General features: G+C 44.6%; 1 protein-coding gene across 1 annotated transcript in view; it reads right to left on the bottom strand.

The window, feature by feature from the left end:
* The window catches only part of LOC149332249 (uncharacterized), a 397,168-nt gene that overhangs the window by 50,345 nt on the left and 323,166 nt on the right, over nt 1–23,657 (bottom strand). Inside the window, exons 8-10 of the mRNA XM_089555722.1 lie at nt 3,466–3,609; nt 2,565–2,726; nt 1,650–1,743 (exon numbers count right to left, since the gene is read on the bottom strand). Of these exons, the coding sequence (XP_089411848.1) occupies nt 1,650–1,743; nt 2,565–2,726; nt 3,466–3,609 (400 nt within the window). The remainder of the gene's footprint in view (nt 1–1,649; nt 1,744–2,564; nt 2,727–3,465; nt 3,610–23,657) is intronic.

The raw sequence follows: 23,657 nt of genomic DNA, 5'->3' as shown, positions 1-23,657 counted from the left end.
ACTTTCGCAAACTCTAACCTCCTCCGCGTAAACCTCCTCCCCCGGGCGAAGCAGGCTCACGAACTGCATCACTGTGGCGCCATCTAGAGGGTGACCACATCCCGACGCCTTTCAACCCACGAAGACTTCCTCCTAACAAGTGTTGCGAAAACCGATCAGCCAAATACAGCCGACATACTACACTGTACAAAAACAGCAGGCGGTCCACGCAAAATGCATGCAAAATCCTACGCTCTCGTCGAATAGAACTCATAATCAGGCGAAAAGATCTCAAGGGCCGATAATTTTTTTGAATAATAAAACCGCCAATAAACAAGAACACGTTGAGACAAGCGTCGACTGAGTGGCATAGCAACGCAACACGACAAAGATAGCAGCGAAACCAGCCCAGCAGACGACACCTGCGAATAAAATAAATAAGAAAGAATATTACAAGTACGGCGAGCAACGGCCCCAAACCGCCGACATAAATCGCCCGTGTTGGTGAAAGCACGCTTGAAGCAAGCCTTTCTCCCTTCCTTCGCCTCAGGCGAACATGCTTTCGCCTGTTGCTTATCTGAACGCGGCAGACGCGGCGTCGGCAAGAAAGCCTCCCAGCCGCGGGTCTTGCTTTCTTTTTTCACTACCGCGCTTCTGCTGAGGAAACTCCATTTTTCTCTCAACGGTTCACAAAACGACGTCACGACTGGAAGCGCCCGCTTTCGGAGCCGGCTGGCCGCACGTACGGTTGGGAGCAAAGTGGTGCGTATTATATTGAGCTCCAATTTTCTCGGTTTACACTGAAAATAACGGATAAAAGTGGAGAAACAAATTTTTGTAATTCTGTTTTAACAGAAAATGTGTGCATGCCGGTAGCTAGTTATTGAGGACCTGCAACGCTTACGGGAGACGATTGGCAAAGACCGGAATGCGCGGTGGAGGTGAGACAATGGCTTTAAGCGTTAGAAAGTCACTAGTTAGGAGGTCAGGGAAAAAGCAGTGTTTTTGATTAATCTCCTTATATAGAATATCCAAAGCACATATAGTTACAATCAGCTTCAATAGATGGCGCCAGCGAGACCAGCGGCAGAGTGAAGGTACTGCGGAGAGAGCAACGCACCAGGCGTCCTGGTGCATCATCTTGCGGTCAAAATATATGGCGGACAGTCACCAGGCGTCCTTGTGCATCATCTTGCGGTCAAAATATATAGCGGACAGTCACAGTCACTTAAGCTCCGCCCCTGTAGTTTTTCCTTCGCCGAAAGAAAAACTTCGCCGAGTGTAGCATTATTAAAGGGGCGCTGAAACACCCTCCGAGGAGAGCACATAAACTAACTCAAGCACTGCACTGTGTTGTCATGAACACCTGAGCCAAGTAATGCACTTCTACACGCAGCAGAGAACCCGATATCACTCGCGAAACTTGGCGAGCCCTTTTCGGATACTTTTTTTCATGCTCGAACCCTCCTCTGTCGCTCGCGCACTGTGTATCCAAGTTGAGAGGTGGCTATGGGTTAGTTTCTTCCAGACGTCAGGCAGATACTATGGCCACGGCCAATAAGTCGCGTGGCACGGGTGGGTCAGGCTACTCCGCCCCCGGAGGCGGGGCCGGCGGAGCATGTTAGGGTTAGAGGATCATGTTAAAGAGCTACGTTTGGAGGCACACTCACCGAGTCCAGCCGGTCCGTAGACAAAGAGGCAGGCGTCCGTGCCATTCACGACGGCCTGGACCAGCTCTGTCAGCGCGCTGGAACACACCTCGGCCTGCGCAAAGGTGTTCAGAGGAGAAACGAATCACCACCGCATAGCCGAAAGACCAAGTGACACGTCTAGTGCACTTTCCTTCGTCCTGGTCAGTGCTCAGTAATGAGCGCATAATAGCAGTGAACCAAACTAAAGTAAAGCGTATGTAGCAATTGCCTCACAGTGGTCGGCAGAAGCTTTGACGGGAAGAACATTGTGGGAAAACTAAGAGAAAGACAAATACACTGACTGTCCTGTGTAGAGTTTCGAAAAGTGATTCTTGGGCCGTAGACAATAAGTGTTTCACGAATGCATGCACTACGCGTGGCACTTCAATACTTAGCAGTGACTAATGTTACTGGCGAGTACGAAATTTCGGTCAAAACTTTATACTAAAGGTATTTTAAAACCTGCGAACTATGTTTCGCGTCCATAAACGTAGACGTGCAAGTATATACAGATATGGGAGAGGTTTTTGTCCTGCAGTGGACGTAGTCAGGCTGATGATGATGATGATGACAGAAAATCTATTCTGTAAAGTGCTATCGGTGGTCATCATACAAAACGCCTTAATATTATCGCTTAGCTAAGGGGCAGTACAGAAGCATTATAAAAGAGAATTTTATGATGTTCGATGTACATGTTCATTTCTCTGGATCCCTGGATATCTCCGGCTTAACGCATGTCAGTGGCTAAAGGATGGAAATGATAGGAATGGAAGAAAATCAGCACCAATAAACATGCAAGCTCGATCTGAAATCGGTGAACGACCATTCATGTTCACATTCGAATGCAGCTTTGAGAACAGAACAGGAACTACGGTCAAAGCATGCACTTTTCACCTGTGTGGCATCCTGCGGGAAGACGGCGTCGAATGCGAACATCTTGGGAGCCGCCACGGCCCCCGCGGGTCGGGCGGGCGTTGGCGAAGTGGACACGTCCTCTCCCGAGGACGCCCCACCTCCGCCGCAGTTTCCCGTCAACGCCGGGTCGTAGAGCGTGACCTGCGAGATGTGCATCTGAGACCAGCACGCCGTAAACTCGAAAAACACGGGCCGACAACTACGACTACTGAGTTGTAGGCAGAATCTTGATGGTGGGGTTGAGTGTTTTTTTTTTTTTTGAAAACGCAACCGTTGTCAAGGAAGTTGACAAAAAGGTAATCGCATGCCTGGCTAAGTTTCGACGTCGCATGAAGGGTGGCAGACCTCATACCGCATGTTAGAAAAGAACAGGTACAATGAACACACGCATGTGTACCTAATACAAGGACGCTACGCGCAGAAACGATACTTGACATTGATATAAATAAGATAAACGCAAGTAGTTGCGACAGAAAGCGGCAATTCATCGAGGGATAATAGATATTATTGCATATTAAATGTATGCCTACCAATTATAGCACATAAAATATAACCCCCCAAAGATTTGACCTTAATTCCCACCCTGCAATAATGTCTGGTACAGTTGACACAAAATTAGTAAAAGTTTTCCGGGAGCATCTTAATAATTATCTATGTATACAGGGTGATTTTTTGTAAAATTTAGAGATTGTAATTTTAAAAACGGTGATGCTGATACAGTCATGACATGTTGCGGTGGTAGCCGCTCCTTTCACGGCCATTTGAAATGGAGAGCACAGTCCCTGCGCGTGCTACATGCTTTACCACCGGACCGAGTTCGATCTGATTGGGCCCAGAGCGAGAATAAGACGAGCATGCAAGGACGACTGAGCAGTATTGCCTGTTTCTTGCGTGAGTCCAATTGGAGGAAGCTGGACGCTCCCCCTTCTGTGGCATCGCGGGCTGGCGAGTGCGACGGCGACGAACTAGAAGACGAACATCCGCTTCCGGCCGGCGTGGGGCACACGCGGAGCATGACCTTCACCTGCGCAGAAGAGAGTAGCGAGAAATATTATTACGCAGTAACTCCGTAGTGCCAATAACAAAATCGAGGCTGTGCATTTCTGCCTTTGCGCATAACACACACAGAGATACATTGGCACGATATTTGTGATTCGGATTTGCTTTTTGAGAACGCGCTTCATTTAGAGTGCCCATCCTGCGCTCTAAACAGAAAGGAGTAAAAGGGAGTAGTTTATCCTCTAGTCTGATCTTTTTCTACACTCTAAACGGAAAGGAGGAAAGAGGAGTGAGTTATCCTCTAGTGTAATCCTTATCTACACTCTAAACGGAAAAGAGTAAGAAGGGAGTAAGCTGTCCTCTAGTGTAATCCTTTTGTACTCTAAATGGAAAGGAGTAAGAAGGGAGTAAGTTCTCTTCTAGTGTAATCCTTTTCTACGCTCTAAACGGCAAGGAGTAAGAAGGGAGTAAGTTGTCCTCTAGTGTAATCCTTTTGTACTCTAAATGGAAAGGAGTAAGAAGGGAGTAAGTTCTCTTCTAGTGTAATCCTTTTCTACGCTCTAAACGGAAAGGAGTAAGAAGGGAGTAAGTTGTCCTCTAGTGTAATCCTTTTGTACTCTAAATGGAAAGGAGTAAGAAGGGAGTAAGTTCTCTTCTAGTGTAATCCTTTTCTACGCTCTAAACGGAAAGGAGTAAGAAGGGAGTAAGTTGTCCTCTAGTGTAATCCTTTTGTACTCTAAATGGAAAGGAGTAAGAAGGGAGTAAGCTCTCTTCTAGTGTAATCCTTTTCTACGCTCTAAACGGAAAGGAGTAAGAAGGGAGTAAGTTGTCCTCTAGTGTAATCCTTTTGTACTCTAAATGGAAAGGAGTAAGAAGGGAGTAAGTTCTCTTCTAGTGTAATCCTTTTCTACGCTCTAAACGGAAAGGAGTAAGAAGGGAGTAAGTTGTCCTCTAGTGTAATCCTTTTGTACTCTAAATGGAAAGGAGTAAGAAGGGAGTAAGTTCTCTTCTAGTGTAATCCTTTTCTACGCTCTAAACGGAAAGGAGTAAGAAGGGAGTAAGCTGTCCTCTAGTGTAATCCTTTTGTACTCTAAATGGAAAGGAGTAAGAAGGGAGTAAGTTCTCTTCTAGTGTAATCCTTTTCTACTCTCTAAACGGAAAGGAGTAAGAAGGGAGTAAGTTGTCCTCTAGTGTAATCCTTTTGTACACTCTAAATGAAAAGGAGTAAGAAGGGAGTAAGTTGTCCTCTATTGTAATCCTATTGTACACTCTAAACGGAAAGGAATAAGAAGGGAGTAAGTTGTCCTCTAGTGCGATCCTTTTGTACACTCTAAATGGAAAGGAGTAATAAGGGAGTAAGCTGTCCTCTAGTGTAATCCTTTTGTACTCTAAATGGAAAGGAGTAAGAAGGGAGTAAGTTCTCTTCTAGTGTAATCCTTTTCTACGCTCTAAACGGAAAGGAGTAAGAAGGGAGTAAGTTGTCCTCTAGTGTAATCCTTTTGTACACTCTAAATGGAAAGGAGTAATAAGGGAGTAAGTTGTCCTCTAGTGTAATCCTTTTGTACTCTAAATGGAAAGGAGTAAGAAGGGAGTAAGTTCTCTTCTAGTGTAATCCTTTTCTACGCTCTAAACGGAAAGGAGTAAGAAGGGACTAAGTTGTCCTCTAGTGCAATCCTTTTGTACACTCTAAATGGAAAGGAGTAATAAGGGAGTAAGCTGTCCTCTAGTGCAATCCTTTTGTACTCTAAATGGAAAGGAGTAAGAAGGGAGTAAGTTCTCTTCTAGTGTAATCCTTTTCTACGCTCTAAACGGAAAGGAGTAAGAAGGGAGTAAGTTGTCCTCTAGTGCAATCCTTTTGTACACTCTAAATGGAAAGGAGTAATAAGGGAGTAAGCTGTCCTCTAGTGTAATCCTTTTGTACTCTAAATGGAAAGGAGTAAGAAGGGAGTAAGTTCTCTTCTAGTGTAATCCTTTTCTACGCTCTAAACGGAAAGGAGTAAGAAGGGAGTAAGTTGTCCTCTAGTGCAATCCTTTTGTACACTCTAAATGGAAAGGATTAATAAGGGAGTAAGCTGTCCTCTAGTGTAATCCCTTTGTACTCTAAATGGAAAGGAGTAAGAAGGGAGTAAGTTCTCTTCTAGTGTAATCCTTTTCTACGCTCTAAACGGAAAGGAGTAAGAAGGGAGTAAGTTGTCCTCTAGTGTAATCCTTTTGTACACTCTAAATGGAAAGGAGTAATAAGGGAGTAAGCTGTCCTCTAGTGTAATCCTTTTGTACTCTAAATGGAAAGGAGTAAGAAGGGAGTAAGTTCTCTTCTAGTGTAATCCTTTTCTACGCTCTAAACGGAAAGGAGTAAGAAGGGAGTAAGTTGTCTTCTAGTGTAATCCTTTTGTACACTCTAAATGGAAAGGAGTAATAAGGGAGTAAGCTGTCCTCTAGTGTAATCCTTTTGTACTCTAAATGGAAAGGAGTAAGAAGGGAGTAAGTTCTCTTCTAGTGTAATCCTTTTCTACGCTCTAAACGGAAAGGAGTAAGAAGGGAGTAAGTTGTCCTCTAGTGTAATCCTTTTGTACACTCTAAATGGAAAGGAGTAATAAGGGAGTAAGCTGTCCTCTAGTGTAATCCTTTTGTACTCTAAATGGAAAGGAGTAAGAAGGGAGTAAGTTCTCTTCTAGTGTAATCCTTTTCTACGCTCTAAACGGAAAGGAGTAAGAAGGGAGTAAGTTGTCCTCTAGTGTAATCCTTTTGTACACTCTAAATGGAAAGGAGTAATAAGGGAGTAAGCTGTCCTCTAGTGTAATACTTTTGTACTCTAAATGGAAAGGAGTAAGAAGGGAGTAAGTTCTCTTCTAGTGTAATCCTTTTCTACGCTCTAAACGGAAAGGAGTAAGAAGGGAGTAAGTTGTCTTCTAGTGTAATCCTTTTGTACACTCTAAATGGAAAGGAGTAATAAGGGAGTAAGCTGTCCTCTAGTGTAATCCTTTTGTACTCTAAATGGAAAGGAGTAAGAAGGGAGTAAGTTCTCTTCTAGTGTAATCCTTTTGTACACTCTAAATGGAAAGGAGTAATAAGGGAGTAAGTTGTCCTCTAGTGTAATCCTTTTGTACTCTAAATGGAAAGGAGTAAGAAGGGAGTAAGTTCTCTTCTAGTGTAATCCTTTTCTACGCTCTAAACGGAAAGGAGTAAGAAGGGACTAAGTTGTCCTCTAGTGCAATCCTTTTGTACACTCTAAATGGAAAAGAGTAATAAGGGAGTAAGCTGTCCTCTAGTGTAATCCTTTTGTACTCTAAATGGAAAGGAGTAAGAAGGGAGTAAGTTCTCTTCTAGTGTAATCCTTTTCTACGCTCTAAACGGAAAGGAGTAAGAAGGGAGTAAGTTGTCCTCTAGTGCAATCCTTTTGTACACTCTAAATGGAAAGGAGTAATAAGGGAGTAAGCTGTCCTCTAGTGTAATCCTTTTGTACTCTAAATGGAAAGGAGTAAGAAGGGAGTAAGTTCTCTTCTAGTGTAATCCTTTTCTACGCTCTAAACGGAAAGGAGTAAGAAGGGAGTAAGTTGTCCTCTAGTGCAATCCTTTTGTACACTCTAAATGGAAAGGAGTAATAAGGGAGTAAGCTGTCCTCTAGTGTAATCCCTTTGTACTCTAAATGGAAAGGAGTAAGAAGGGAGTAAGTTCTCTTCTACTGTAATCCTTTTCTACGCTCTAAACGGAAAGTAGTAAGAAGGGAGTAAGTTGTCCTCTAGTGCAATCCTTTTGTACACTCTAAATGGAAAGGAGTAATAAGGGAGTAAGCTGTCCTCTAGTGTAATCCTTTTGTACTCTAAATGGAAAGGAGTAAGAAGGGAGTAAGTTCTCTTCTAGTGTAATCCTTTTCTACGCTCTAAACGGAAAGGAGTAAGAAGGGAGTAAGTTGTCCTCTAGTGTAATCCTTTTGTACACTCTAAATGGAAAGGAGTAATAAGGGAGTAAGCTGTCCTCTAGTGTAATCCTTTTGTACTCTAAATGGAAAGGAGTAAGAAGGGAGTAAGTTCTCTTCTAGTGTAATCCTTCTCTACGCTCTAAACGGAAAGGAGTAATAAGGGAGTAAGCTGTCCTCTAGTGTAATCCTTTTGTACTCTAAATGGAAAGGAGTAAGAAGGGAGTAAGTTCTCTTCTAGTGTAATCCTTTTCTACGCTCTAAACGGAAAGGAGTAAGAAGGGAGTAAGTTGTCCTCTAGTGCAATCCTTTTGTACACTCTAAATGGAAAGGAGTAATAAGGGAGTAAGCTGTCCTCTAGTGTAATCCTTTTGTACTCTAAATGGAAAGGAGTAAGAAGGGAGTAAGTTCTCTTCTAGTGTAATGCTTTTCTACGCTCTAAACGGAAAGGAGTAAGAAGGGAGTAAGTTGTCCTCTAGTGTAATCCTTTTGTACACTCTAAATGGAAAGGAGTAATAAGGGAGTAAGCTATCCTCTAGTGTAATCCTTTTGTACTCTAAATGGAAAGGAGTAAGAAGGGAGTAAGTTCTCTTCTAGTGTAATCCTTTTCTACGCTCTAAACGGAAAGGAGTAAGAAGGGAGTAAGTTGTCCTCTAGTGTAATCCTTTTGTACACTCTAAATGAATAGGAGTAAGAAGGGAGTAAGTTGTCCTCTATTGTAATCCTATTGTACACTCTAAATGGAAAGGAATAAGAAGGGAGTAAGTTGTCCTCTAGTGCAATCCTTTTGTACACTCTAAATGGAAAGGAGTAATAAGGGAGTAAGTTGTCCTCTAGTGTAATCCTTTTGTACTCTAAATGGAAAGGAGTAAGAAGGGAGTAAGTTCTCTTCTAGTGTAATCCTTTTCTACGCTCTAAATGGAAAGGAGTAAGAAGGGAGTAAGTTGTCCTCTAGTGTAATCCTTTTGTACACTCTAAATGAAAAGGAGTAAGAAGGGAGTAAGTTGTCCTCTATTGTAATCCTATTGTACACTCTAAACGGAAAGGAATAAGAAGGGAGTAAGTTGTCCTCTAGTGCAATCCTTTTGTACACTCTAAATGAAAAGGAGTAAGAAGGGAGTAAGTTGTCCTCTAGTGTAATCCTTTTGTACACTCTAAATGAAAAGGAGTAAGGAGGGAGTAAGTTGTCCTCTATTGTAATCCTATTGTACACTCTAAACGGAAAGGAATAAGAAGGGAGTAAGTTGTCCTCTAGTGCAATCCTTTTGTACACTCTAAATGGAAAGGAGTAATAAGGGAGTAAGCTGTCCTCTAGTGTAATCCTTTTGTACTCAAAATGGAAACGAGTAAGAAGGGAGTAAGTTCTCTTCTAGTGTAATCCTTTTCTACGCTCTAAACGGAAAGGAGTAAGAAGGGAGTAAGTTGTCCTCTAGTGTAATCCTTTTGTACACTCTAAATGAAAAGGAGTAAGAAGGGAGTAAGTTGTCCTCTAGTGCAATCCTTTTGTACACTCTAAATGAAAAGGAGTAAGAAGGGAGTAAGTTCTCTTCTAGTGTAATCCTTTTCTACGCTCTAAACGGAAAGGAGTAAGAAGGGAGTAAGTTGTCCTCTAGTGTAATCCTTTTGTACACTCTAAATGAAAAGGAGTAAGAAGGGAGTAAGTTGTCCTCTAGTGTAATCCTTTTGTACACTCTAAATGAAAAGGAGTAAGAAGGGAGTAAGTTCTCTTCTAGTGTAATCCTTTTCTACGCTCTAAACGGAAAGGAGTAAGAAGGGAGTAAGTTGTCCTCTAGTGTAATCCTTTTGTACACTCTAAATGAAAAGGAGTAAGAAGGGAGTAAGTTGTCCTCTAGTGTAATCCTTTTGTACACTCTAAATGAAAAGGAGTAAGAAGGGAGTAAGTTGTTCTCTATTGTAATCCTATTGTACACTCTAAACGGAAAGGAATAAGAAGGGAGTAAGTTGTCCTTTAGTGCAATCCTTTTGTACACTCTAAATGGAAAGGAGTAATAAGGGAGTAAGTTGTCCTCTAGTGTAATCCTTTTGTACTCTAAATGGAAAGGAGTAAGAAGGGAGTAAGTTCTCTTCTAGTGTAATCCTTTTCTACGCTCTAAACGGAAAGGAGTAAGAAGGGAGTAAGTTGTCCTCTAGTGTAATCCTTTTGTACACTCTAAATGAAAAGGAGTAAGAAGGGAGTAAGTTGTCCTCTATTGTAATCCTATTGTACACTCTAAACGGAAAGGAATAAGAAGGGAGTAAGTTGTCCTCTAGTGCAATCCTTTTGTACACTCTAAATGAAAAGGAGTAAGAAGGGAGTAAGTTGTCCTCTAGTGTAATCCTTTTGTACACTCTAAATGAAAAGGAGTAAGGAGGGAGTAAGTTGTCCTCTATTGTAATCCTATTGTACACTCTAAACGGAAAGGAATAAGAAGGGAGTAAGTTGTCCTCTAGTGCAATCCTTTTGTACACTCTAAATGGAAAGGAGTAATAAGGGAGTAAGCTGTCCTCTAGTGTAATCCTTTTGTACTCTAAATGGAAAGGAGTAAGAAGGGAGTAAGTTGTTCTCTATTGTAATCCTATTGTACACTCTAAACGGAAAGGAATAAGAAGGGAGTAAGTTGTCCTTTAGTGCAATCCTTTTGTACACTCTAAATGGAAAGGAGTAATAAGGGAGTAAGTTGTCCTCTAGTGTAATCCTTTTGTACTCTAAATGGAAAGGAGTAAGAAGGGAGTAAGTTCTCTTCTAGTGTAATCATTTTCTACGCTCTAAACGGAAAGGAGTAAGAAGGGAGTAAGTTGTCCTCTAGTGTAATCCTTTTGTACACTCTAAATGAAAAGGAGTAAGAAGGGAGTAAGTTGTCCTCTATTGTAATCCTATTGTACACTCTAAACGGAAAGGAATAAGAAGGGAGTAAGTTGTCCTCTAGTGCAATCCTTTTGTACACTCTAAATGGAAAGGAGTAATAAGGGAGTAAGTTGTCCTCTAGTGCAATCCTTTTGTACTCTAAATGGAAAGGAGTAAGAAGGGAGTAAGTTCTCTTCTAGTGTAATCCTTTTCTACGCTCTAAACGGAAAGGAGTAAGAAGGGAGTAAGTTGTCCTCTAGTGTAATCCTTTTGTACACTCTAAATGAAAAGGAGTAAGAAGGGAGTAAGTTGTCCTCTATTGTAATCCTATTGTACACTCTAAACGGAAAGGAATAAGAAGGGAGTAAGTTGTCCTCTAGTGCAATCCTTTTGTACACTCTAAATGAAAAGGAGTAAGAAGGGAGTAAGTTGTCCTCTAGTGTAATCCTTTTGTACACTCTAAATGAAAAGGAGTAAGAAGGGAGTAAGTTGTCCTCTATTGTAATCCTATTGTACACTCTAAATGAAAAGGAGCAAAAAGGGAGTAAGTTGTCCTCTAGTGTAATCCTTTTGTACACTAACTGGAAAGGAGTAAAAGGGAGTAAGTCTTCCTCTAGCGTGCTCATTTTCTACACCCTAAATATAAAGGAGTAAAAAGAGAGCAAGTTTCCCTCTAGCGCACTGCCTTTACGGAGAGCGCTTTTTTCTTTTGTACTCCCATATAGGCGTATTTCTGTGTAGAGTGTATATTGCGTAGAGTATATACTGTTCCATATTGTTATATTAGGGCCTGCTAGTTAAATAATCATTTTTATACGCACAAACAGCGTGGCGAATTGGCCGGCAGTGATTGACCCTACGGCCCGGCACTGGATGCACCCAAAGCTGCGTAGTTTCCAGGGAGACGGAGCGCCTATAACGACACACACGCTTTGAGGAGCACAGACGTGCTATCTAAAGAGGCCCGAGACGTAGCCGAGGAAGCTCCCGCAGTCGAGAGAGGAAATGGGCCGAAAGGCAAGTGGGTAGGAACACACAAGCACACAGAGTGCAAAACAAAACCGCCATGAAGACGCGACAGCAGGCGGCCAACGTTTCCAGGATAGCGTCGTTTCCTACCCTTTCTGCGTGGTGGCAGAGGAGGCCAAACGGAAGGCCAGCCACCTCCTGTATACTCGCAGGAAAAACACATCGCGGTTCTCTTTGTTTTTTCCCTGCCCCTATTACGGAAGATGACGGTGCGACGCACCCGCGAGCGCGCAAGGCGAGGCGGCACTTGAGACGAAGCACCAACGCTGAAGACCTTCACCCTACTGCATTTTCTAGGATGCCGAAAAAAAGAGGCCCTTGTAGTGCGCGATACTGTACAGTTCGTCCTCCCTGAACAAGACTTAGGGAAGCGGTCTGCGCGATCTGACCAAAACACTGTCCACTTGGTACTCTGCTTCTATGCCTGGATCGCTATTACTTCCTCCGGGGGCCAATTTCCTTCTATTTTTATTCTTTTGTTTGTTTATGCCTGTAGACCTCTTCACTCTCTCTTCGCTTTGTGCGAAGCTGCTCTTGGTCGTCCGTTAGGTTTTTCATTTTATGGGCTGGTACTTACGGTCTAACGTTCTCCGACACAAAAGGGGAATTAAGGTCTTGCTCCTCGCATCCTAGAAACGCCCTCCAGCTCGCTTGTGTCTTGCGCCGGATATAATGTCACTCTCTTCTTTACGAGGTATTGGCTCGTAAGATTGGGTCTCAGGGGGGTTAGCCGAACGACTGCAATAAGCGAAACGCCCGGCAAAAGGAGTCGAGATAAACAGATACAAAAATACGAGACATGAGATTGCCCGACCTGCAGCACTGGTTCTCTGCGGAAAGAAGAGGTAAAGAAAAAATTAGTGACCAGAAAACAACTTCGTATATTCGGTTGAGTTGATATCGAGATAGACAGTGAGCGAGGCGCAGTCGTGAAGACGTCTCGATGGAGAACATTGAGTAAGGCCCCCTGATATAAAAGGCAGTCCGGTAAGGTAGGGGCGGAAGGTGCAGGTCGAAAGGACAGGGATGAGCAAAGAGGTAAAGGCGATACCCTGCTTGAGCTCTCGTTAAGTACGAGGGCAAACCGATACATTCCTCCGGTGACCGGCGCGGAGCTCTTCGCTATGGGCCACACGGTCCTCGACTGCACTAGCTGGCACGCACGGAGCAACTATCCACGCACACCTCGAGTGCGGCAGAGGGTGCCGTTCAATAACTCCACGCGGGTACCTTCCCCGCCATTCCATGAGGGCTCTCTGGGGAACGCGGTGGCCCGCACAACGTCCGCTTGCCCTAGCCCCGCGGAAGTCGACGACCCCACTCGACGCTCAGTGAGCTCATTTCGATGGATGGCCTGCAACACTCAGGGTATGCTAGTTACTGGATTCTTGGCTCTTCAGCAGACCCTCATACCCAGAGCATACAGACAAGGCGATAGGTTGCCGGTTTTGAATGGTTTCGCAAATGTGATCGGCAAAGTGCGACTGCAACCGTCCTGTCTTCACTGCTGGCTTATGCTGGCATTCGCGATTATTATGCCTAAGTGAACGTGACAACACTAAACATCGTGTCACAACACTAGGACGCGCAACTCCATAAATTTGTTGCTCGTCAACGCTTTGTTCAACAGTGCTAATTTTAGGCTCGATTTTAACGGAGGACCTTCGCAGAAGAAAACGGTGTCAGTGATCCAGCGGCTAGTTTTGCAGGTAGTTTAGAAGAACTTCTTGTTGGGCGAGTTGGTGCATTGCTTTGAAGAACCACGTTGCGCTATAAAAAAGACAAACACAGGAAAAAGCCGAGAGACAGACAGAGCGCAAGTGCTTCGCAACCATTGCAGGTGCTTCCTTAACTTTGCAAATAGTAACCTCGCTAGTTGCACAGTAAAGGTTTGTAAAAGTCTTTGATTTTGACGCAGCCGCAGCACCCATAAATATTGTAGCGGGTGACTGTCAAAACATGTGCATTAAGGACACTAGGTCTCCCAGTAATAAAAGGGGGGGAGCCTTGTTCGCCCACGCACACACACACACAGCAGGCCTTAGCTAAGCATGCGAGCAAACTGCAGCCGTCGATGTATGTACATTCCTCCAATAAGTTCCATGTGTCTCCTTAAAAGGACTCGGAGGGTTATGAAAGGTGGCTTGTATTGACAGACTCCAGAATTCCAACCACAAATGCGGTACTGATTGCCGTTGATTCGCAAGTAAGCTGCGGTGCGTCGACATATATATTTTAGCGCGAATCCCAGAGGCTAGGCTTGGACCATAATCTACCTTAAAACATTGATCACGGAGTCCCTTTCGCTGTCGGCGTCAAGAGTTTGAATCGAGTGGCGGGGAAATTTTTATATGCAATTAATGCCCAAAAATCAACACAATCGCTTCTTAATAAGCAGGAATATAAGATAAAATTGTCCATAGTGTCCTTTCAAAGAGCAGGAGGAATTCTTTATTGGCGACTACAGATGTTTACTAGTCTACACGACAGGGGAGTTTTCTTCTTTGTTCACGGTGCTCTGCGCAATGCATCAGCTCATATGACGTCCCTGCAAAGTGCACCTTGTTTATTCGCATCAAGTGGTTACTCTCTGCATTAGAACTGCAGCTTTTTATGGACTCGCTGTTCACGACAAACGTCGCAGGCAGCAGCGAGGCCGTGGGTGCGATTCGAAGTCGCAGTCTCAGTGCGCATGAGCCCAGAAGCTGTGCAATAGCCTCATGTCTCATTCGTGCCGGAAATTCACGGAACGCAAAGCCGAGCATAGCCATGCAAATAAACAGCCTTAAAAGTCGCGCTGACACGCGATGGGTATCGAGTGCACAGCTGATCTACTTAGCGAACAGACATAGAGTAAACCTCAAATCCGTGGGCGCCTTACGTTTTGTCACCCGTTAGTTAGAATCGGATGAAGTACATTGCGTACACATCGCAAACAAACAAACAAAAACAAAACAAACATTGAGACAGAAGTGCAAGCAGCGATGAGTACAGCATCAGTAACGCTGGCAGTAGCTGCTGCTGAAGAAGAGCACGGTTTCCCGTACCTGGCCATTCTCCTTTACTGTGTATGGAAGCAGGATCAGCGAGAGTGCAGGATGATGACGAGAACGAGAACAGGCGAAGAGGAAGCTGGAGACGACCCCGCATAGTGGGACGATATGGGGCCCCTGGGACCGCGTCAAATGGGAAATGGCACAGTCTTCTCGTGCTCATCGAAAAGGCGAGCATTACTGCTCAAGCCGGCCGGCAGGATTACGAACAAAAAGAAGAGAAAAAGAGAGATGTGGAGACGCAAAAACTAAAGGAGGGTGGGGTGGAAGGATGAGGGGGGGGGGGGGGGTTCATGGCTTGAATTCCAGGAATTTCGGGACAACCCCTCTGTCCGTAATTCCTTCGTCGAGGTTCGCGCGCGCGCTTGGGAACCTCGGAGAAAAATTGGCTCCGGCGGTGCCTGTTCGGAGGCGACCCGCCACCGATGCCTCGTCTCGTGCGGCGGGGTCACGTTGCCGAGCACGGAACTCTGTGCCGCGATATCAATGTGCCCTTCAGAGCGCGTGTCATGGGTTCACTGTGAACTCCCTTTTGACGATTGTGCTGGCGCCAATATTGCTTCTGAGAGGAGCATTTGGGTGCGACTGCATCAACGTCGCCATGTATAGCTCCTCCTCACCGCATTTTCAAAGTAAAAGAAATAAAATGAAGAACAGATTTGCTGACGATGTCATTTTTTTCCCGAAAACAATAAATGAGCGGAATACGTTGTCCCAAGAAGTCTTGTCCGCAATGTTGAACGAATTTTTTCATTCATTGTTGTGACATTTATTCTTTTGCTTTGATGGTTTAAAATGGTGCTGCACTGTATTTCTTTTCCTGAAACTTGGTTGTGCTTCTTATGTAATAACCCCCCCCCCACACACACACACATACACACGCCCGCACGCCGGCACACAAACACGCGAGCTATGTCATGAAACTAAATGTACAGTCTTTGTCAAAAGTAACCGGGCCGCATGGCTTGCTTCTAGCTCGTACAGTGGAGCCCTTTAAGCTTCACTGAAGCTGAAATGGCCGTTAAAGGTAAGGACTGGGGCTCTTCTTACCTTCCAACACGTTTTGATCTTTAGGAAAGCCACAAGGGCTCCACTCTACAAGCTAGAAGCAAACCATGCAGCCTGGTTACTTTTGACCAAGACTGTACGTTACACGCACACCTCCACTCTAAATAGAAATGAGTAAAAAGGAAGTAAACTGTCCTCTAAAACACTCTCCTTCACTAGAGAACAGCTTACTCTCTTTCACTCCCATATATCTATGTGTATTGGCGTTTGCAGTGTACACCGGTCCGGTCCTATAATGAAAACGGCCGTAGATGCGCGCCTCCTTTGAATGTATCCTTCCTGATATTACTATACACTAAGTGCCTGCTTCATTCCACACCAATCCGACATCGGTTGCTGCCGTAAGCGACGAAAAGGAGGAAGTTCTGATCGGCAGCAGAATTTCCCCTGGGGTTATGCTAGTGTCGGGGGAGATCGCCTTGCAGTGACGTCGTGTAAATACAGAGGGGCTCAGTGCTTGTAGAATCATGAAAACAACAAAACTTACTGTTTTCGACTCAAAGAACCTAATAACTGCTGTACATAACTGAAGCTGCGACGCGTTCTCATCGATCGGACAGAGCAGCAAATGAAAATTTATACATGGAGAATTGAAGGGCGCGACTGCGGAACGATAAAAACGTGTCGTACCTTCTTTGTGTTTGCCTGTTAACACTTTTTTGTGTGTCCATACAAAGAATAGACGTAATGAAGTACTCAACTGCCTTTCCAATTTTCCCAGGTCAAAAGACCGCTCACACTCTCATTCCCTCGCATATGCGTCGCGTGTACAGAACCGCTGAGGAAAAGAATGTCCGGTGTTTATAAAAACGTGCAGTGTTAAAGAACTTGGTAGAGAGGCGTCAACAAGTCAGAGGAAGAACCTGCAAAGCCGTTTATACCAATCATAACGGACCCTCGACAGCCCGGCGTCAGTGTGCTCGCCATTTCGGACAGGCCGGCGGCCATGTTTGCCTGGCTGCAGAGCAATTATAAATCGTTCAACTACCTGACGTTTACAGTGACAGCCCTTTCACCTGCCGTGAGTGGTCATCGTCTGCTCCAGCCTTGACGATGCTGCACAGTTTCACTGAGATGAAGTGCAAGCTTACACAACAGCAGAATTCGCTTCCTTTAAAGCGTTTTAGTTGACGTCACTATGAGGAAGTGACAGGATAGTCAATCCTTGAAAAGCGCCAATCGATATTCGCCTTAAACGGCTCCATGCAGGCTTGCGAAGAGGCGGCATCGCTCAAAATTGGCGCCAACCAATTTCGTTCTTGACAAAAGCACCCTGTCACATGGTTTGTTTTTCTTTCTTTCACATTTAAGATGTAACCGTGAATACAGCATCATCACTCTATGCTGCTTCGTAGCCCTGAAGGAAAGGAAATGCAAAATCAAACAAAAACTGTTACTACTTTCCATATTTTGAAATTTTCTTTCCCAGCCCTATCTCTCAGGCATGCACGGGAACACAAGCGAACGTATTGAGAAAGTATGTAAAGAGAAAGAAAAATATTCGAATGCGGAATACAACTTATCGCGTTAAGAACAATGTATAGTATAAAGAACAGATCCGGGAGATTAATTTTTTTTTTCCCTCTCCGAACACATCACGCGCTGGGACCGTAAGCTGTCACCTACTCCCCCCCCCCCCCCCCCCCCCTCGTCGTCACCGCCTGCCTACTCCGACCCGGTCGGCACTGTTTTTTTTTCCTTTTCCCGTCCTGTTCTTGAATAAACTAGTGCACTAGGAGCACCACTCTTACAAAGTGCTAAAGAAACAAACAACACAAACAATACACAACTATACTGGACCTGAATAAAACTATACAGCGATGCAGAAGCTATGGCTGGCGTCATCCACCTGATCAGGGCTCGTGCCCGCAGATCCGCGTGCCCGTAAGAAACGTTTGTGATTGGTCGGCGTCTAGGGTACCGCTCGCAGTCGTGATTGGCGGACGCATGAACGCCGTGCCAACCACGATAGACGAATGCAGCTTCCCGAAACTGCCGTAACGTGCGAGTAACGCCGATCTCTGCTTCCAAGTACGCTAGGTTACCACAACGTTGCACATATTTCAGTCAGACACGGTGCGTGGTCGAGGCCAGCAAAACTCCCGTGAGATCTCGTGAGATCAGGGCCGCTCGCGCGCGTCCTGAAGAGTAGCGCGTACGTCCGCTTGGGAAAGCTCGTTACGCCATCAATCATCCACCGTTCACACTGCACGGTGGGACGCGCGAAGTGGATTTGTCTTTATTTTTGCTGGGCGCGGTTTGTGCAGCGTTCGTGTACGTTCAAGCGGGCTCGACAGATCCCCGTTTTTGTAGCCAGTTTACATTGTAGCCTATACATGAATCCGTGATCTCATTTGCCTAAAACTCGGCTGTAGCTGTACCATTTTTCTTAGGACTAACGGTGAAGAAGAGTGCACGTAGATGGTGCTGGTTTGATACAGCGTGGTATTTGGAAAATGTTCACATTCAAGAAAGCGCGAGACGCCTCCTTGGTGCTGAGGAATGGTAGGAAATAGTAGAATCAAGGCAGCAGAGTTCTTTTCGTGGCGGTGCTTCATAGCGGCATTAAACTGAGATATTAAGTCTAGCTAGATTGGGATATTAGTGCCCGCAGGTAGTAAATAAGTCATATTAGCGAGTACAGCGCTTGGGTGTGCTTTAGAATTACTCCACTTCGAGGTATTCCTCTAAGATACACTGCACTGGATAATTAGGTGTAAGCAAAATACATGCAGCCGTGCGATTCTTGAATTCCGGCAACTGCACACGGTCGGGTGAACATTTCGTCAGGTGTACAGTTAGTTAATCGCTCATGCAGCGCCTTCATAAACACTATCTAGATACGGGTAGGTGCCATCGAAATATGAGGAAAGCAATACGTAAAGTGCTTCTGAAATATGAGAATGTGAACCGTCATTGGCTGCGCATACCACAAGCACAAGGTCTCGTAGCCATTCAAGTAATTTCCAAACGGCAACGCTGCCATATCTTGAAAGAACGGCTTAATAGCTTGAGAGGTGATGATGAATCTGAAAGTGCGACAGTGCCATCTGTCGATACATATTGCTAAAAAAAGTTCAACCAGTGAGAGGGTTCAGCTGTTTCGTTTTCGGTCGTTTTTCTTGACACGCTGAGTCCCCGCAAAATCAGAGGTCTTACTGCCATGTAGCATCATGGCGCCGCACAGGATCAGCAAAATCTCCTCTCCAATGTTTACCGCCCTGCTTAGACGTAACAAACATTGCGCAACACCCCGTTACAGCAATGCGGAGAGTGAAAGGAGAGAGGAAATATAGCACTTGATTTTGCGATTTTTTTCTGTAATTTCTGACCCGCACGAAGGTTCCGATAGCGCTAACGAAGAACGATTTATTAGTTTCGCGTAGTTTCTTGACTAATGTAGTATTTCTTTTTCGTGTCCCTTTGTATTGAAACGACTTCTTTTCAATCCGAGTTTTTGTTTCTGGCAGGAAAGAACCCTGATTTACAGAGAGACTTGAACGAGAGATGTTTAAAGTAACTCTAGAGACGCTTAGCGTGGTTTACGTTTGCTTGGTAGTATTTCCTTCACATTAATTTCGCTATGGTCTTCCATACCCAACAATTCTGGACAAAAAAAAAATTTGTGCGGGAAACCCTTGACGAAAGCATTTTTTATATAATGTAAGATTTCATTATAACAATCAATGTATCCGCAGATCACCCGACAGCAGACTTGCATTTTTTTTTCTCTCAATGTTTTTGATATATCGTCAAAATAATTCCCCATTTGTTTTTCTATGGCAGTCATAACTGATCGATGCGATCGATGGAAACACTTTAAAAGAACGATCTTGCTAGATATCAGAAGAATGGACCATTACCTTCAATATTTCCACAAGAGTATCTTAAAATTTTTCGATTCTCAAAATTTTTGTCCGAGAATGTTGGAAATGAATTTTGATTCTTGTTTCCGACGCATTCGAATTTATGAATTTCGCTCACCTTTCCGATGTAAGCGTATTTTCCGATACCCTTAACATCTCACTGTCACTCTGGAAAAATACGAGCCTTCATAGTGTGCAGCTAGAACCTCTTTCCTCGACATATTTTTTCCTCACTCACACGAACACATAACTAAATCATTCCCTCATAACACTGCCTAATGCGATTGGTCTGAAGCTTAAGGAGAAAAAAAAAAAGACGACAGAAGAAAACCTGCCGAACCGAAGTTTACCGTGAGTCTTTGGTCACATGCATTTTAACGCTCAAACGGTTGCTTTAAAGGAGTACTGAAATTCCTTTCAGCCTCCTATTTCTCCGCAAAATAGTAGCGGAGGGCTGTAGAAGCCAGTTATTTACATCACACAGCACTGGCTTTGGCTACCGCTACACGCGCACTCTGCTTGTGTCTGCTTGTCAGAGGCGTTTTTGTCTGCGAATCGACTTTTAATTCAAGCGACACATTTGGGACGCGAGGGGGGGGGGGGGGGGGGGGGACGAAGGGGGGGCGCTTTTTACGTTGAGCTCATTGTACATCTTCCAGTGAAGATTGCCAGCGGTTCCCTTGACGGCAAAGAGGAGAGGTTATAATCATCATAGTTGCGGCTTCCACGATCAAAGTGGCTTGAAAAGACCGTGGTAGAATTCGATTTTCCAACCAGACCGCATTAAGCGAAATAGCGCTGTGAGCCGCCGCCTTTGAGGTGGATTCGATTACGTCAGTTTGCTGACTCCAACAGGACTCGTGAATAGTCCACGGTTAAGCCATGCCAGAGGCGCAATAAATATATGGCAGAGCGCGAAAACCTGTAAAAAAAAACAGAAATTACTCCAAAACACTGTAAACTTTCGGATCACCGTAAGGAACGTATTCGAAGGTAAAAGAAATAATGCACGTCTGAAGGCCCCCACGGAACGATGACAAATTTAATTTTGATGACGATTCTGCTCGCTTTGCTTGTTTTATTTCACCTCCAGTTGTGAGACGGCGTAACGTGGCGTGCGCGTTTCCTGACTCTTAGCTTACGTTAAGGCAGAGGAGTGCTTTGTTTCTTTTTATACTTTTCCTCGAAAAGTGTTTTTCTCCAGAACTCTATTAGTTTTAAGCGCGTGCCTGAGAGAGAAGTTTTGGAAAGCCTTGCGCTGTAGGGCGCGAGCGCGGAGCTTCATACATTTGCCTTGACGGAAAGCCGGCACTGCCATTGTTCATCCAACACGAGAGGAAAACGGGACGTCGGCTCTTTTAAGATACTCTTTCTCTCATACATTTTCCAAATACTGTTACAATCTCTGTACATACGTAATTCCATCGTTTACTCGCAGAAAATATACTGCAGACGTCACAGACGTACAAAATAGAAGCTTAACCCTACTTAACTAAAGCGCGGCCTCTCTTTTTCCAGTCCCGCACACCCAACACCGATCTGTGACGTAAGCAAGGTGCGCTGGCGCTGCTGCAACCGGTTGGTGGTGTAAGCTAGGGTTATTTTCTATAGGATTGTGTGTAGGTAAAAGTTCGCAAAACAGATTTTTTATTTCACACTGCTCTTATGATATCGTATCTTGGTAAAGAAAAGACCAGCACATCCTAGAACAGAAGTATGAAACGTCATTTTAAAGGCTATCTAGTTTTAAAACACCGTCATAGATGCGCGTGATAGTAATCCGCGGCTATAATAGCGACCCAATGGAACAGGTGTAGGGAAAACGTTAAAAAAAAAATTCTGCTTTCAGAGGGTACTCATGGAGGTGGCCGTTTGTTGACACCTGGAGAGTGCTTTTACGTGTTAAAGTATGAAACGTCACTTTGAAGCTATCTTTTCAAATGTCATATTTGATGTCTGCTGTGAAGTCAAACGTACCTCCAACAGGAGCTCTCATCAGCTGGCTGTTTCTTCGAATGGCTCGTGCTTCACTAGGAGTCCTACATGCTGCAGTGTGCGTTACATTTGCCCGCCAGTGCAGAAGTCGAAACTAGGCAGCCTAAAGAACTTTACATGAAAAGTAGTTCTGAAACTGCTTGATGAGCGAACGAAAGAAAACCACGCACTGTAGCAGACGACGGCGAAGGTGATATCCCCGGCCGCCTACGGCGTTTTCGAGCGTACCCTATATTTGTATACATGATGTTGGTCTACACGTAAACCTTCCAAAGAGTGTAGCGCACGAGGTAGAACAGCTTTCTCTTTGTGCATTGAGAGCAGAGCTCGCCCGCCTTCTACAAAAGCATTTATGAATGCGCTAGAGACTGAATGGCTGCATAGAGCTGCCTATGCATTTTAATCAGTGTTGGGTAACGTAGCATGAACTGGAGCCTCCTATGAAATTCCACGTCTTTAGCCAAGCTCAATACGGTGCTCACACTTGCCGAAGTTTTCGCAGTGCATAAAGAACTCTTACAGACCCCTCCTTCCCCCCCCCCCCCCCTTTTTTTTATATCGAGGTGATTTTGAGCAACGGAACGCCCGTGAGTCCCTATATTCTCAGTTTGAACCACCTTAGGAAAATGCCTTGACTGGAAAATTTGCATCTCCTGAGCTTTTCGAGCTAGGCTTCGCCGTAAAACCGTGCAGGCTTCGTAGACGTCGCATCGGCGATATTGAAATCGTAGTGCTTTCGAAAAACTGTTTGCATGACAGGTGAGGACTGACTTCGGCCTGGCCATCGTGACCCGGAGCGCGCAGGCTCATACAGTTCAATATTTAAACTTCGTTACTATCCATGCAAAAACTTTATGAATTCAGCGAATTATTGGCCAGTGGAAGTTTAACTATTTCAGAATTCTTGATTTCAGCGATATAGTTGAAAATTACGACAAAAAGTGTTGTCGCAACGATCAAGTCGGCCCCACAGAATACGAAAACTTCTGTCACCCAGGAGGTATTGCTGACACGGCTACAAAACAAGCTGTCTCAATGGAAGAAATTGTGAGGTACTGCCGAGAACGCTGTCGCGGTGAAAAATTTGTTTTGATGTTGACGCAGACGTTCGAATAAGATGTAACGATGATTTCGACTGCTGTGCAAAGTTTTTCTCCGCGTCTTCGAGCTGGTAAGGCTGGCAGCAAGCACCACCAGTGGAGTTGGCGGTGGTTGACAGGCAGGAAGCAGCACTCGATGCAGGTGAACCAATGAAAGCATTTAAAAATTGAGATAGAAATCAATATCGCTAATCTTCTTAACATGCACGTACCGCTAGCTCTCGAATTTTTATCTGGTAATATTCACTTAGTTTGCGACAGGTTTGTATAAGGGCAATGTAAAAGAGGCCATCTTTCTCTTCTGGTAAGATTACCTTCCAATATGAACTAGCAAGTAAATAAATAGACTGTGTTTGGAGAATTCACGAACAAATGCACCGACATTTAAATCATTGTTTGTGGTTTCGTATTGTCTGAAGCGGGAAAATGTTTGACAGGGTCCGCAGAAGAAATCACTAGTGACTCAATGAGCGGAGACGGAAGAGGAGGAGGAGGAAGGGCGGAGAGTAAAAGGCAGAAGCAATCAATTTGCTAAACCTAACGAGTGAATTACGATAGAGTCAATTTTCTGCTCGATGACTGCTGAGTCAAAGAACCCGTCCCTAAAAAACAGGATAACACAAGAAAATTGGTTTCCGTGTTTCGATAAGGAAAGATATTTTTATAAGTGGTAGATAATCTGACATGAGGTAGAAGAAAGAACAAGTACTCAGTGCAAATATAACCATGCCCTAAGCAAGGCGTTTGCGATGCCCTACCAACCCAGCTACGCAGGCACCTATCTCCCACGCCGGTTCTATACGTATTAAGGGGGCGCCCCGGAGCGAAGTGAAGGCGAGACCTACACAGGATTCGACCTGCGGCTTCCTGGAGTACAATTCGAGCACCGCTTGCTGCACCTCACATAAGGCCACACAATCTCGACGACGGTGGCTCGCTGTCTGGCATGTCCTCTCCTGCGCCTGGATAGCATGCGAACGCCTCCGATGCGAACGCATCATCGTACCTCCGTGCCGACAACCCTCACATATGTCCACTCAGACCTTGGCCAGAGCCAATGTTGATAAAAAGGGAGTGACTGATCTCATATGGGATGCAGTGCCCCTATCGCTGTTACTTGTTCGCATCAAGCCAGGCGACAACTCTGACAGCTCTTTTTTTTTTTCTCTGGGGCATTTCTTGCCGTCAAGATTAGAGACAT

The sequence above is a fragment of the Amblyomma mixtum genome, chromosome 8 (assembly GCF_055824585.1).
Source record: "Amblyomma mixtum isolate Tamu chromosome 8, ASM5582458v1, whole genome shotgun sequence".
In the NCBI taxonomy this organism is placed as follows: domain Eukaryota; kingdom Metazoa; phylum Arthropoda; class Arachnida; order Ixodida; family Ixodidae; genus Amblyomma; species Amblyomma mixtum.
This window is presented reverse-complemented; position numbering and strand designations above follow the sequence as displayed.